Raw genomic sequence first — 16,496 nt, forward strand, 5'->3', positions numbered from 1 at the left:
TTCTTAGAGTAATTATTTGATATTTGACAATATCACTGGATCTGATGCTTCTTTAGGAAAACGATTTAATATTAGACCTTAGCACTGAGTCGGTCACAATACAACATGAATCGATTTAATGGCCGCTGATCAGATTTGTTTAGAATCCGAGTCAGACCTACTGTTAATTCCTGACTGATAATGTCGATGATAATGATGATAATGATGTAATGTAAAGAAGTACAGTAATAGCATTACAGGTGAATCCTCCTGTTAGACAATGCTGATTAAAGTAAAAGTTCATTTAAAACAGAAAAAAACAACAGGACAGAAACGCATTGTTTTATTGATGTAAATGAATTACCTGACTTATGGCAAGGGCAGCTTTTCTGTGTCTGTCTGTTTTATAATAGTTTTATGCCCAGGGTGATTTACTGAAAGGTTGTAAGGTCTTAAATATCACAACAAGCCATGTAAAGTTTTCTTCTTGTTTTGTCAAGAATCCTTTAGCCAAATCAATTTGTAAATTAAAGATCTAAATCTGGATAAATTGACCTCTCTGAGATGGAAGAATTTGTGGTTACGTGTGAAATTTTCTGGATCTAATCATGGAAACAATAATTCAGGAAAGTAACCAGAAAGTATTGGAAAGTTGGATATAAACCTTCATAAGAACAGCTTTAGTAAGACTTTCTCTCATGCCTGTCTCATGTTAAAACTACTGCTAAAGTATAATGCTGGAATAACGATGTAGACGGGTTTCATCGTCTGCCATTAGACTTCTAAATGATTTTCAAGTAAGTGTGCCTTCTGTTCCATCCTCAGTGAAAGGAAGATTCTGTGTCAGTGCTGAATACACCACAGGTGCAGAGTTCATGTTACATTTAATTCACTGACATGAACACACACTTCACATTTGGGCTCAGTTTGTGTACAGTGTACTTACTTGGAGGTGGAGCGTGGCTCTGGAGGTCCGTTTCCTTGCAGTTTCTTCACCAGCAATTCACTGCTTCTACGCAGCACGTCTCTGATCCTCCCCAGAGAGCCGCCCCTCTGCAGAGCCCCACTACCATCCTTCAAACACACACCAGCACTCGTTTACTACATTTATACACACACACATATCTGCAAAGCCCCAATACTATCCTTTAAATAGCCACCATCACTCGTTTACTACATTTATACACACACACATATCTGCAAAGCCCCAATACTATCCTTTAAATAGCCACCATCACTCGTTTACTACATTTATACACACACACATATCTGCAAAGCCCCAATACTATCCTTTAAATAGCCACCATCACTCATTTACTACATTTATACACACACACATATCTGCAAAGCCCCAATACTATCTTTTAAATAGCCACCATCACTCGTTTACTACATTTATACACACACACATATCTGCAAAGCCCCAATACTATCTTTTAAATAGCCACCATCACTCGTTTACTACATTTATACACACACACATATCTGCAAAGCCCCAATACTATCCTTTAAATAGCCACTATCACTCGTTTACTACATTTATACACACACACATATCTGCAAAGCCCCAATACTATCCTTTAAATAGCCACCATCACTCATTTACGACATTTATACACACACACATATCTGCAAAGCCCCAATACTATCCTTTAAATAGCCACCATCACTCGTTTACTACATTTATACACACACACATATCTGCAAAGCCCCAATACTATCCTTTAAATAGCCACTATCACTCGTTTACTACATTTATACACACACACATATCTGCAAAGCCCCAATACTATCCTTTAAATAGCCAATATCACTCGTTTACTACATTTATACACACACACACACACACCTGCAAAGCCCCAATACTATCCTTTAAATAGCCAATATCACTCGTTTACTACATTTATACACACACACATCTGCAAAGCCCCAATACTATCCTTTAAATAGCCACCATCACTCGTTTACTACATTTATACACACACACATATCTGCAAAGCCCCAATACTATCCTTTAAATAGCCACTATCACTCATTTACTACATTTATACACACACACATATCTGCAAAGCCCCAATACTATCCTTTAAATAGCCACTATCACTCGTTTACTACATTTATACACACACACATATCTGCAAAGCCCCAATACTATCCTTTAAATAGCCACTATCACTCGTTTACTACATTTATACACACACATATCTGCAAAGCCCCAATACTATCCTTTAAATAGCCAATATCACTCGTTTACTACATTTATACACACACACACCTGCAAAACTCCAATACTGTCCTTTAAACACACACTAGCACTTCTTTACTAGATTTGCAGTACACACATGTAAAACACAACCCAGCAGAGACTGACTGTGACCCTTCAAACACACATTCAGCACATAGTTACTACATCTATATACAGACATACCACTGCAATCGCTCAAACACACACTCAGCACTCATTTATTACATTTATACATATACACTCACCAGTGACTTTAATATGAATATCTGTACACCCCGCTCAACACTCATGCATGTAATTATCCAATCAGCCAATCACATGGCAGCAGCACAAGGCATTAATTCAGATACAGGTCAAGAGTTTCAGTGAATGTTCAAAACACCAGAGTGAGGGGGATCTCAAACATTGACCAAGAAATGGATATTGATGCTGAGACTCCTGGGATTTTCAAACATCCGGTGAGCGGCAGTTCTGAGGGAGGAAATGCCTTATTGATGAGAGAGGTCAGAGGAAATAGCCTGAGCTGACATGCCTATGGTTACTCTTTACCAACCACCATGGGGTGAGCGGAAAAGCATCTCAGAACACATAAGTCTTGATTTTAAGATGTGTTAGAAAGAGAGATTTTCAGGATGCTTGTCAAAGTGCATATCTTATACACCTTGAATGTACATACTGTGGAATCAATGGTATGAAGAACCAGAGTGAACAATTGAGCAGGGAGGGGAGGTCAGGGGGTCCTATTTAGCAATAGTATGGTTCTCTCTGAGCCAGTTGTAAACTATATAGCTCACAACTCCATCCGTTTTATCTTTTTTGAATTAACATGCATGTTTACAGTGTTGAAAAGCACACACAGACACACACACAGACCTTTCAGACTACAGCTTTTTAACAATGCCCAGGGTTCTTCCTGCTCATTAAGCTATTAAAATACCCTTATTCATTCCAACCGCCTGATCATTTGTCCCATTTCCTGTGTTTAATGTTTACTGAAATCACCTCCAGCACAGAAGACTGCTGACTCATCCTTATAATAACGGTCTGACCACGACACTTAAATTACATACTGTACATGACCAAAGCCTATTTTTACTATGTGGTCTGGCACTTGACAGAATTCAACTTTCGCTCTTGGACTTTATAAGTACAGTTTTAACTGTCTCATACACAAACACTCTGCCTGAACACACCAAAACTGCTAAACACAGGTTATGGTGGCATGATATGGAAAAAAAAAATAGCACAAGCTCAAATATATACTGTTTTTATCTGTCGGTTAAGGATTGGTCTGCATTTGTGTGGCCTTAGATATCTGCTTTTTTTTAAAAGACATCGATGACAAGATTTGCTAAACACCTAAAGAAATGTTGACCATTTAGATCAGTATTTAACAGATGTTAATCTTTATAAAGATCTTATTTAAACATATGTTTTAAACACTGATTAATTACTTTTGTCTGACCAACAATCTAAAATAAATAAATTTAAAAAATTGTTATTTGACGGCCAATGCTCAGTTAATTTTGTGTTCAGTTGTACTGTGGGGCAGAGAACTCACCATGTCCACTTAGCTTCAATAGAGTTATTATTGCACCTAGTGGTCAAAAATGGATACTACAACAAGTGCTAATTGAGATCCTCTGGAGCAGGAAGAGTTTCTGCGGTATGCTACACTATATCGCTAATAGTTTTGGGACACCCCTCCAAATCATTGAATTCAGGGGTTGGGCTTGGCCACTTAGTTCCAGTGAAAGGAACTCTTAATGCTTCAGCATACCAAGACATTTTGGACAATTTCATGCTCCCAACTTTGTGGGAACAGTTTGGGGATGATCCCTTCCTGTTCCAACATGACTGCAGACCAGTGCACAAAGCAAGGTCCATAAAGACATGGATGAGGGAGTTTGGTGTGGAGGAACTTCACAGAGTCCTGACCTCAACCTGATAGAACACCTTTTGGGATGAATTAGAGTGGAGACTGTGAGCCAGACCATCCCGTCCAACATCAGTGCCTGACCTCACAAATGCGCTTCAAGAGGAATGGTCAAAAATTCCCATAAACACACTCCTAATCCTTGTGGAAAGCCTTGCCAGAAGAGTTGAAGCTGTTGTAGCTGCAAAGGGCGGGCCAACTCCATATTGCATTCTTGTGCATGTAAAGGCAGACGTCCCAAAACTTTTGGCAAAAGAGAGTATGTTCAAACATCCAGAGATTTTATCGCTACTAAGTCACTAGCAGGCATTCCTACTACTGGTTGCCATAGAAATAACCTTTATCAGTGAGTGATGGAGTGAAATTTCTTAGTGCTAAAATTAAACCTGTTTTTAGTGCATTAGCATACTTAAACTCTGTGCTATTATTTAACTCTCGTTTTACGCTCTCTGACGGCAAGACAGTTTCACAAGCACTTCACTACATGTCTTACTGATGGTTATGTATGTGACAAATAAATATGCATTTTTTTTATTTGGAAATTAATCATTCTAGAAGGAGAATGTTTCTATATAATTTTCAGCTGTGTGCATCATATCATACATGATGAAGGAGAAGCAGTGTTCTTCACTCTCATTGGTAGTCACTCCGTATTTGCATAAAGTTAAACTTTTCTCAGCTTTGACACATCACTGGACAAAGGTGACATTTGGGCACTGTCTCTCATGTCACCAGCTCTCACTGAAAATGAATGGCTTCTGGTCACTTTGTAGCTGTGTGTGAACGCGGCATTATACAGACTACACAGTTATTAAGTGTTGCCAGATTGGGCTAGTTTAAAAAAATACTCATTGACCACCAAGATTAGTTTATAGCAAATACTCAAAAGTGAATTAATAAAATTTTGAAGAAAGTGTCTATGGGTCTGTGATGCACAGAATAATTGCTGTTGTCTGATATATTCAGTGAAATAATTGAGTAAGGTCAGTAGTTCAGAATGCATGAGAGAGAAGTATTTTACAAGCCAAACAATTTCCCTCTAGGATTAATAAAGTTCTATTGAATCTGGAAGAAGGTCTGAGATAAAGATACAAAAAATGAAGTTAAACAATGGTATATCTAAAACAGTTCAAAAAAGCTGCTAGAAGGTACACTGAGTGATTGTGTGCATTTTTGTAATTCACTAGATAGTATCATATAGTGTAAATCAAGTGTCATTGCCTATGTTGTTATACATGTTGCCCTTTCTCAAAGTCTGTGGTTATAAGCCACTACTGTCTTAGACCTTACAGAATGTATGGCTAGATTATTCATTAGTGCATCACAGCATCAGCCATATCAATATTGCATGCAATAATGTGCCTGGGTCCATTTAAGCAATCACAATCTTACAGACATGCTTCTTCATTTTGTTGTGCTTCTGTAACATGCCATATTGTAATATTTACTAAGTTGATTCCATATTAGTAAATTAAAACATAAACAATTGACATTGACACAAATAAGCTTTACAGGAACATACACTGATCAAGCATAACATTATGAGCACTGACAGGTGAAGTGAATAACACTGATTATCTCCTCATCATGGCACCTGTTAGTGGGTGGGATATATTAGGCAGCAAGTGAACATTTTGTGCTCAAAGTTGATGTGTTAGAAGCAGGAAAAATGGGCAAACGTATGGATGTGAGCGAGTTTGACAAGGGCCAAATTGTGATGGCTAGACGACTGGATCAGAGCATCTCCAAAACTGCAGCTCTTGTGGGGTGTTCCTGGTCTGCAGTGGTCAGTATCTTTCAAAAGTGGTCCAAGGAAGGAACAGTGGTGAACCGGCAACAGGGTCATGGGCGGCAAAGGCTCACTGATGCACATGGAGAGAGAAGGCTGGCCCGTGTGATCCGATCTAACAGATGAGCTACTGTTGCTCAGATTGCTGAAGAAGTTAATGCTGGTTCTGATAGAAAGTTGTCATAATACACAATGCATGATGGGTCAGGGCTGTTTTGGCAGCAAAAGGGAACCAACACAATATTAGGAAGGTGGTCATAATGTTATGCCTGGTTGGGGTTTAAACTCAGGATGTCATTTAATAAATAAATGTTTAATTTTAATGTAGCCCTAATGAGCAAATCAGATGTGACTGTGGCAAAGAAAATCTCCCTGAGATGATATTAAGTGGTTAAACAGAAGCGTTTAACCACTTAGCGTTAGTGTGATCATAAATCATTTCTCTTCTATAACTGTACTAAATGATTATGTGCAACTGCATAACCAAGAGATTCATTCTAGTTATAACAAAGACTGCCTTGTTGAACTTATCAGCCGTTTACTGATAGAGACCTGAGTGCAAAACTGTTTGTTGCAGGTTCTGTAACCTTCTACAAGTCTTTTGAATTGTTTGCCTTTTGAATGATTTCCTCAATAAGTTTAACATCTTCCTGTCAGGAGCTGTTAAATCACTGGGGCTGCAGACATGTCTGAACAATACAATGATCAACAGAGTTCAGATTGGAAGTTCACTACTTAGAGAGACCAGCAGGGGGCGTATTGAGAACAATATTGTCTCCAAGGACAGCTTGCCCTCTTAATTCCATCTACTATCAGTGGAAACACATTTCAGCCTTTTACAAAGAGATGAAAAGATAGTGAAAATTATTCATTTTATTTCCATTAGGGTTTAAAAGGGTTCCCTTAAAAGTGAATTAAATGGAGTATTCCAGACCTCATTGCTCCATTAATTAGCTGTTAAATAACACTATGATGTTTTTCCCCTTAAAAAATGAATATATACCACTCTTTCATGAGTAACCAGTGCCAAACCTTCGCAAATGAAAACCTTTATTGGAGATTCAACAACCGTCACAATGCAGACAGATGATTATATATATATATATGCAGCTCTAATCTCTACGATAAGGGTCTACAGGTCAGTACTACTGCTCTAGAAAACCAAAGTTACATAGTATACATTTATATATTTCTCAATAAATAATCCACATTCCACTAAACACAATAATGTTGCCTATCAGAATAACATGATAAAGGTCTGCTCACGTTTACACCCTTCACCGTCGGGTGAGAGTGAAATGACGCACGTTAACGTTAACCGCGAGAAGAGATGGGAATGGCGTAATCGACAGATGAAATGATCTAAAAGTGTGTAGTGTTCAATTAATTACACGAGTGTACTACTGACAAAACATTCAGTTCACAAGCCGAACCGTAGTGTAGACGGAATCCTCTACTTTTATTCAAGAAGCTCGAGGACAGATTGTAGTCTGGAGTAAGACAGCATACTTGTTCACGTGCACGACTTTCTCGTTGCGTTAAAACCTAAGGTACATTTAAAAGCATTCGATGAATTCCGAGAGCCTCACATCTTCTGGATCAGAGTGCAGATGTGTGTGAACATGAGAATGATCTCAAATCAGCATTCCCTTATTGAATCAAGTGTGTTGAGAACCTTAATATATCGAGACGTTTATCGTTTCATGATCAGATACGAGTACACGAGACACAAATGCAGTCCAACAATAATGTGACCTTTGTGTCAGTGTGGTATATATGCTGTTTTTCCCCCCCAACACACAGTCTTTCTCAGTCCCTTTGTTTTGTTACTCTGGTTAACCTTATAGTTAAATACTAACCATAACCAGGATCAGCCAAGAGCTGGCTTGAGGAGGAGGCTGGAGTGGCCCTGCTTGTGGCGCTGCTGGAGTGTGTATTTATTATTATGTCTCTTATTTTTAAATCCCTAGATGCTGGAAAAACATTAGAGCACTGTCCAGCAGAGCAGGAAACTGAGAACACGTCCTAGAGCCATTGCGTTATCATGTTTCAAAATCCGAAGCCACAGCAAGCATTTACAAGCGCTGTAAACATAATGTGGAATAAAAATTAATACTTAAGTAAAGTAACAATATTAATCAGATCCTAAAAAGGAGAGAGGAGTCTAATGTCCATGCCACTTCACCTTACCACTAACAATGTTTACAGACACCACTGTCCTCGTCTCCTTCTTCAACTTTCGATAGTTAAAATTAGGAAGCCAAAATAAAAATTAAAAAAAAAAAGAAAAGAAAAAAAGAAAAATCAGGAATTAAAAGGAAAAATCAAAATCACGGATTAAAAAAATAAAATAAAATAACTGGCACAAAGGTTACCAAAGATAACTCAAACAAGGCCAATCAAATACGAGATTCCAAACAAAGACCAAAGAAAACAAAAAAACTCCTCACTGCACATTTTAAAACAAATTCCAGATGCAATACTGTGAACTCAGTAAAGTGGACTAATCAGCAAAAAAAAAAAAAGAAGACATGCTTCTTCATTTATCCGAGTTGGAAAGATCACTTTATACAGCTAATACTGAAGAAGAGAAGAAGAGAGAGTGACAAAGGAAAAGCAGACACAGAGGGAAAAGGGTCTACAATTATCAGGGCAGGGGCACAGAAGAGAAAGAGGAAGAAAAGGATAATCAAGCAATTAGAGCAAAAAAGCGACCATCCCAAATTTTTCTGAGTGTACAGGTGAAAGCATCAGGATTCAGTCTCGCCGAAGACACCAGGAATGGAACAGGATGAATCTGTAGATGCGTAATTGAAAGACCAGAAGGGAACAAGAACATCCTTTGCTATGTGATGGGGAGGGAGATTAGGGTGGAGGGAAAATCTTGATGGCTTATGCCTAATAAAGAGAAAAAACAGAAGACAGAGAGAGAAACCACACCATTGAGAATCACAAGAAACACTGTAAGCAGCCTCGACTAGCACTAATCGTCTATATCTAGCTGTAACTAAGTCTTTTCTAACCTCTGCAAATACGCACTGCAGTCACTCTGTTCAGTGCACAACCCGGGAGATGCTAATAATAATCGCTGTGCGATTCATTTCATGATTATTACTAATTAGAATTCAGTCTATGATCATTTTTCAACTGTGAGTTTTATCAGCTCTAGCTTGAATTATTCTCTTGTATGATATTGGAGTATTTCTGTACTCTGTATTTAGTACATTATGTCATTAGTTTGGTATTAAAGTATGTACTCTAAGGTCATTCCTTGGCTTGGCCAACACATGCATTTTACCAAGCCTTCAAATGTATGCCAAGTTCCAAGCAGCCAGTTGGTGTCCTGCTTCCTGGTTCTCAGAAAACAGAGCCTTGTTCCAGACAGGACAGATAAGTGGAATCAATTAGAGGAGTTTAAACCGGGCATAATGTTGAGGGGTGCTTATGGAGTGCCACGGTGCCAAATACAGTCTTTACAAAGCTGAAGCCAGAATATTAGCTAAAACTAGTTATTTGACAAATATCAGAGAAATATATCTGACATATATACATATATATATATATATACATACATACATATATATATATATATACACATACATATACACACACACACACACACACACATATATACACACACATATATTATATATATATATACATATACATACATATACATATATATATATATATATATCTATATATATATATATATATATATATATATATATGTGTGTGTGTCTGTGTGTGTGTGTGTATATACATATATACATACATATACATACACATAGATATATATACACACACACACACACACATATCTATCACGTTATGTTTTTTAATGTATATTACAAAGCTCCTAAGGGCACATGGTGAGGGGAAAAAATATGAGATGGGAGGAAAATTGATATTTGAATGCTTCCTTTGTTGTGTTTTACAAACAGTACCCCTGGTTTAATTTTCTCACTGCTACAGGACTGCAGTTAAAATCGGTCACTCAGATTTTCAGAGCAAGGCTTTAAAATATAAATTTCCTCCTATCTGATATTTTTCTCCATCACCATGTCCCTTTAGGGGCTTACCCACAAAACTAGTGGAACAGTAAATCAGTCATTCCTTCACCATTCTGATCTCCCTCTCTTGGAGCTACCAAGATGAATGCAGCTTTTCACATAACTGATAAACCACAATGTGGTTCACTCCTCTGTCCTGAATGTTCTCCCTGTGGCAGATAACTGAATTCAGTGCAAGTGCTTTGAGGTAAAGCTTGTGTGTCCACATAAGCCTTCACTATATTTTATTTTTTTTTAAATCTATATACATGTATCAGTAGCTTTGTGAAAAATGCTTAACTTGTGGTGGCTGCAACCAGTGTGAAGAGACACAGTGATTATTACGGGCGTTGACACACATTAGTGGAATGTTTCTGCATCCTGTCTGAAATGGGAGTCTAGTGGGAAAGTGGGAGCAAAGAGGTGGAACCTATCTAGGGCAACAAATGTGTTCGAAGCAACAATGATGTGCTCCACTGGTAAACTGGAGAAGCACAAGGTTCAGCTGCAGTCACTTCTGACTGATTCATAGGTATTAAGCAGGATCAGTTTATTTGGCCAGCTGTGAAAAATTGGCCACAGAACAACATAAAAACTGAACCTGGGTTAATGATAGGCATTGTCAGGCTAAGGAAGCGTGGTTTTGTTGGTCTACCCTTTATGTGACTCCAGCAGGGGAGTGTACGAGTGAGTCAGCTGTAGCAGCACTGCACGGCAGGGAGGGTGGAAGTAGGCCTGGCACGCTGTGCCCTGTGCTCCGTCACCTCTCTCACACACTCTCTCTCTTGCTCACACACACACACACACACACACACACACACAGCCTGCCAATGCTGCAGTAACTCTAAAGCAAATAAAAACTGGTCTGGGCGTGAAGGTTGATACTTCATGGGCTTTATGTCTAAGCTGAATGATGACTAAATGACTAGTAAATGACTAAATGGTGACTGTAATTGTTTTTCTTTCTTTGCCCGTGTCACAGTCCCTGCTCATCCCTGCTGGCTGTGGTACTGCAGTGCCTGTTTGCAAAAGTAAAATATGGACTAACTAACTGCAAGATATCTATTTGGAGCTAGCAGCTACTGTTATTTTGCTTCCCTTATAATGCAAGAAGGAGCCAAGGACATCATGAAGAGAGTACAATCCACCACATCCAGAAGAACTGATCTCATTGGCTGATTGGTTGTCATGGCGATGTTAAGAACAACTAATGGATGCACTTGGTTAGTAACACAGAAAACTGAAAGCAGATCATGACTCAATATATTTAGTGCACAATTTGCATGCATAGTTAGGTAATGCAAAACCAAATAAGGCAACGATGAGGTGAAGGTCACAACCAAATCATGCATAAAAGAACCACAAACACACTTCAAGCACATCACTATATATATATAAAATCTACAAGCACTCCAACGGGAGCAATCAAATGGCTTGTATTTTCTGCCTTTACTTCACCAGTGATGATAAACAGGTGCCAGTGCTGGGTTGCCAAATGTCAGGATATCAGAGCGCAACCGGGTAGAATAGCGAAATCATGGCAACCCTCCAACTCTACACACTGTGTACAGAAGCTCTACATTACATTACCCCCTCATTTACTCAGGCATGGCTGAATCCAGCACTCATTATGTACTCAGTGCAATCAAAACATTCTAGCCAGGCTCAGTACACACACACACACACACACACACACACACACACACACACACACACTAAATGCAGTTGCATTGTGGCTATATATACACACTTCAAAGCTTTACACTATAGGAGATGTCATCATGTTGCATGTGTCAGAGCAGTCTTTGATAAATCTGATAAGAGCTATGGGAATGGTGTTGGAATACTGGAATGATATTGAAAAGAAAATGAGTCTCTCAAACAAGCAAGGAATAAAATATGACCTAGTGTGCTGGGAAATAATCAATAACAGGATGTGGAGTTCCTGTTGTCTCCCTAACATTGATTATTTTCCGATAACATCATATCCCAATGTGCTGTAAGTGTTTCTCTTATACCATACCATTAACAATTATTACAGTCTGTATTTATTAAAGAACAGATCATATGTACTGCTATTACAAGCTATTACAATAAAAACATGTAGCTTGTAGAGAAACTGAAAGGGCACTGTTCTCCATCCCAAAAACCTTCTGTGAACAAAATATTAATGGAAGACCTTCACTCCTGTCTAGCACTGACACTGAAGACTCCGATCATCACTGTATTAATTACTGTGTGTTTTCCTTTGAGAAATAACACCACCTTTTTAATCAGCATCTTATTAGTCTTAAATCCCGTCACACATCCAACTGACAGGTTTCTATATTACTATAAAAACTACATAGTCTAATAGCCTATAAACTAGGCTATTTAAATGAATTAAAGCATTGTGTCTGTTGTTTCAGTGTTCAGGTTATAAAAAAATAAATAAAATGCACTCTATGAACACTGTAGGCACATTTGCAACCTTTATTCATTCTGAATGCAAATGGATTTCCTCATTAAGAACTGCAATGCCAGGGATATGACCATAATCACACGCCACACAACCCACACAGCTCCACACACCACCTTGGAAAAACACAAACAGAAAGGACCAAACAGTAGAGTTTCAGAATGTAGTCTCGGTTTTTATATCAGTCTCCTATAGTCCTTCTGTGGTGGTGGGTGGTTTAGTTTTCACCGGAATCCAAACACACAGGTATATGGCGAGTTGTGTAAATCAGTGGTATCCAAATATTTCCTAGAACTAAAACCTCACAATCAACACAGATGGGGTCTGTGCACCATCTAGCACAAACAAGTTGTATAACTCAAACACTCCAAAACAAAGAAAAAAGTGTGAGCGGCAGTAGAAGCGTGGGTTAATGTGCACTGTCAGTGTGGTGCAGCTCATACATCAAGCCAAAAAACCCTCAAAGCAAAGCGCACAATATGGTGCAAGAAGACATGGGGCTATTTAAATGAGGAGTGCATGCAGTGAAGTTTAAAATAAAGCAAAGCAGGAAACAGTGCAGAGGCAAGCCAAGCATTTGGAACACACAGAGCATCTCTCCCTCCTGCAGAAGCCCCCGACAGGTTTACTCCTCGCTCACCCGCAGAGTTTTGAAAACTGAACTACTTTAGCTTAAGAGCAGAGTGGAGCTCAGATGAGTTCAGAGTTTATACTGGAGACTACATTGTGCAAACAAATCAATTAGAAATTCATTTTTGGATACTTAAATAGATAACGGAAACTACATTCTATCTTTCGGAGAATTAAAGGAGCAGTTTTTATTTTTATTTTTGTGCGTCTCTGCTGCTATAATGTGATTTGCATTTGCAGTAAAGACAGACAACCCTCTTCTCCACACCAAACAACATGAACTTTGTGGATTCATATGATTTCAGATGGGTAAAGCTCATCATTTTTTCAGAAAAAAAATGAACTGAAGCTAGATCCACTGCAGAGTACTACTGCAAATGATCGTTTTTCTAGGTAGACTTCTAGATATTACAAACTGCACCTTTAGATATAAATGCTCGTAGAGAGGACTAAAGCGGAGTAAGAGGAAATGTAGAAGTCTGGCTTCTGCATGAGGCATGTGCTTTTACAAATGCTCAAGTGACGTTTAACATCATTCAATAACATACAAACAAGGTATTAATGGTTCAGGCAAAAAAACAAGTTAAATAAATGATACAAGCATAAACTGAGATGAAATATGCCAGGACACTCAATCAGCATTTGGTTCTATATAATCATCAGTAGACACCAACAGGACAGAGCAGCCTTACCCAAAATAACTACTAGCTATGCATCAGTATATCTGTGTATTATTATTATTTATAAGTATTTACAGATTTTATATTTAATATTTATATATTAAATATTTATAATAGATTTATATTTATATCTCCAAGTTTATGTCAGTCTGTCAAATTATGCAGACATCCAGACTTCTGTTTCACATATATTCTAATAAAAATAGCCAAATGTACCAAAGTGATGCAGGATTTTTTTTTTTTAACTTAATGCCTATTCTGGGAATAGTGGTGTACTCTACTATATAGCGCAGATTCTCCACTTAAATGTTTCTGCACTGAGAATCCTGCTATTTAAGAATTTAATTAGCAATCTACTCAGTGCTGTGGGAAATGAGCCTATTTTAATCTCAATTTAAGTGTCGGAGTACAATGTTCTGTTAAAGTCTTTGCCAGCACTCTACCCTTCTGGTCTGTGCCGCTGTCGTTACGCTAGCTCAGCAGGGCAAGGCAGCTGTGTGCTGTATCTGAATGCTACTGATTTCTGCTTGGATGATGAAGTGGATATGCACTTACCCCACTCCACTCTATTCCCATACTCACTTCCTCTCCAGCCTCCGAGCTGCTATCGTACTTAACGCTGGACATGCTGTCCCTGCTCCTCCTTCTATCTCCATCACCGTCCTTCAGAATTTCAGCCACACGGCCCTGGTTGATGAGATCAGTCCCCTAAAAGACACAAGCACACATGAAACTGATTAGTGGACATGTCACTAAGGATGCTATTTTTTTTTTCCCAGCAACATTCCTATTGTTACTAAGAGCTGGTTGTGATGCAGTGACCATGAGTGATCTAAGATGTTTGCTCTACAGGGAGTAGGTTTATGGATAATGACAAGTTTATGACTGGTGAAGGACTGAGGGTGTTCCTATTTTTAGACAAAATGACTTACTGAGATAACCTGGATTCCAAAGCAAGCCACAGAAGAAAGGAAGTAAAAAGAAGACATCAGTATGACTGCTTAAATTAACAAGCATACAATAATCTGTTTTCCAAAAGCGTGTCCTATTGCTCCACTAGATTGAGGCAGTGTTCTGCATTATTGCGTATCTGACCTGCTTTTGGGATTTCGCGGCAGACTCCAGGGTCTCCGCAGCCTCCATCTTGCCTTGTCGGCGGTAGAGAGCACCCAAATTCCTCAGAGTGGTGTTCACAGTAGGACTGGTGATTTAATAAACATTACCATTTCAATTGACAAATATTAAAAAAAGTGGCTTTCATACATTTGAGATGGTGTGTGTGATACCTGTTGACTTTGCAGGCTTTGTACCAACCACCATACTCTCCATATGGAGTGTTGTCTCTGTGCTTGCCCTGAAATAAACCAGACCACAGAAAGTTTACGAGTGGACAAACTACAATACATAGGATTTTTGTTAAAACTAAAAAACATGACTGAATCAGTATCAGACACTGTATCAGAGATGCATGACAAACCATATTACACCACAACTTTAGGCATGAAAGAAGTCTGACTACACAATCACAGGAGGAATCTAGCAACCAATCAGGGGAGAGAAAATTGGAGAGCGTGAAAGCCAAATAAAATCATTAAGGGGAAAATAAAGGGATTTGGGCATGATGGAGTTTTATTTTATTTATTGCTTGCTGATCAGGTAAGGCATTAATTTGATCTGGTGGGAAGTTAGTGAAATACAGACAGCGGATTTATCCTTCTGGATTTTGTATTATTACCCAGTAGTAAAGTTTTAGCTAAAGAGTGAATGATGGACAAACAGTGGCTAGTTCTATAACAAACAAACAAACAAACAAACAAACAAACAAACTAACTAGTTGCGCTTGGCGAATTTCAGTGTCTTAACAAACCGATAAATTCTGAACTGAGCATCCCTTCAAAACAGAATGAATATATTTTAGCTAGCCACCTACTGTTAAGGTGCTAGTTCACTCTGTACATTATGTGCTGCTTTTGATTCCACAGAATGCGTAAAATTACATGTGATTATAAATAAACCGGAAGTTGCAAAATGCTTGGACCATGTTCCTCACCAATTAGTGCACAGTATGCAGTTCGGAACACAGTATTGAATTTCTCATTGAATCCGCATCGACTTGCAGAGATGAGATTAATCAGCACTAGTGAAACACGACTCGCATCACAAAATGTCCTTCTGTGAGTAGCTTTTCTACTAGAGAGGGCCAAATTTCAAAAATCTCACATTCAGCAGCTTCAACATAAAAGCTGAAATTTCTTTTTCATAAACGTCGTGCTCATAGGGATCTTGAGTATTTCTTTAAATTAGCTTTTGTCTGAGAAAAAGGATGTGGACATGCACTGAGGCATATACTTACTTTGCTCTCTTCCCTCTCCTCAGCATGCATCCAGATCGGCTTGTTTTGAGCTGAGGGCAGAGACACAGTGGCTTAAGTATGTAACGTTATTAGTTTTCTGCTCCGGGACTGCCATTTCGGGATTTTTTTTAAAAAGGGAATTAATGTGCTGAATTTCCATGTTTTAGAAGTGAACAAAATAAAAAGGTAGTATAGTGTAAAGTTATGTGTTGGAAAGCAAAAATATGTTCATAGGAGAGATGTAGATGAATTTACAATTAGAGTTTACGATTCTGTGCTAGTGACTGTAAGGTACCGAGTTCAAATCGGACTGACAGGAAGCTGCTGGCATTTTTTTAACCTTCAGCTTCTTAGCTATGGGCATGACTGCCTTC

General features: G+C 38.5%; 1 protein-coding gene across 4 annotated transcripts in view; it reads right to left on the reverse strand.

Annotated features, from left to right (window-relative positions):
- The window catches only part of klc1b (kinesin light chain 1b), a 36,734-nt gene that overhangs the window by 2,634 nt on the left and 17,604 nt on the right, over window positions 1-16,496 (reverse strand). For 2 of the 4 annotated variants that reach the window (XM_058380264.1, XM_058380269.1), the window contains exons 10-14: window positions 16,123-16,172; window positions 15,056-15,123; window positions 14,865-14,970; window positions 14,325-14,477; window positions 926-1,053 (exon numbers count right to left, since the gene is read on the reverse strand). In XM_058380264.1, the coding sequence (XP_058236247.1) occupies window positions 926-1,053; window positions 14,325-14,477; window positions 14,865-14,970; window positions 15,056-15,123; window positions 16,123-16,172 (505 nt within the window). Of the gene's footprint in view, window positions 1-925; window positions 1,054-6,982; window positions 8,848-14,324; window positions 14,478-14,864; window positions 14,971-15,055; window positions 15,124-16,122; window positions 16,173-16,496 lie in introns of those variants that run through there. The other 2 variants (XM_058380274.1, XM_058380279.1) reach the window with 2 other exon arrangements.

This window comes from Hemibagrus wyckioides, linkage group LG03 (genome assembly GCF_019097595.1).
Source record: "Hemibagrus wyckioides isolate EC202008001 linkage group LG03, SWU_Hwy_1.0, whole genome shotgun sequence".
Taxonomy (NCBI): domain Eukaryota; kingdom Metazoa; phylum Chordata; class Actinopteri; order Siluriformes; family Bagridae; genus Hemibagrus; species Hemibagrus wyckioides.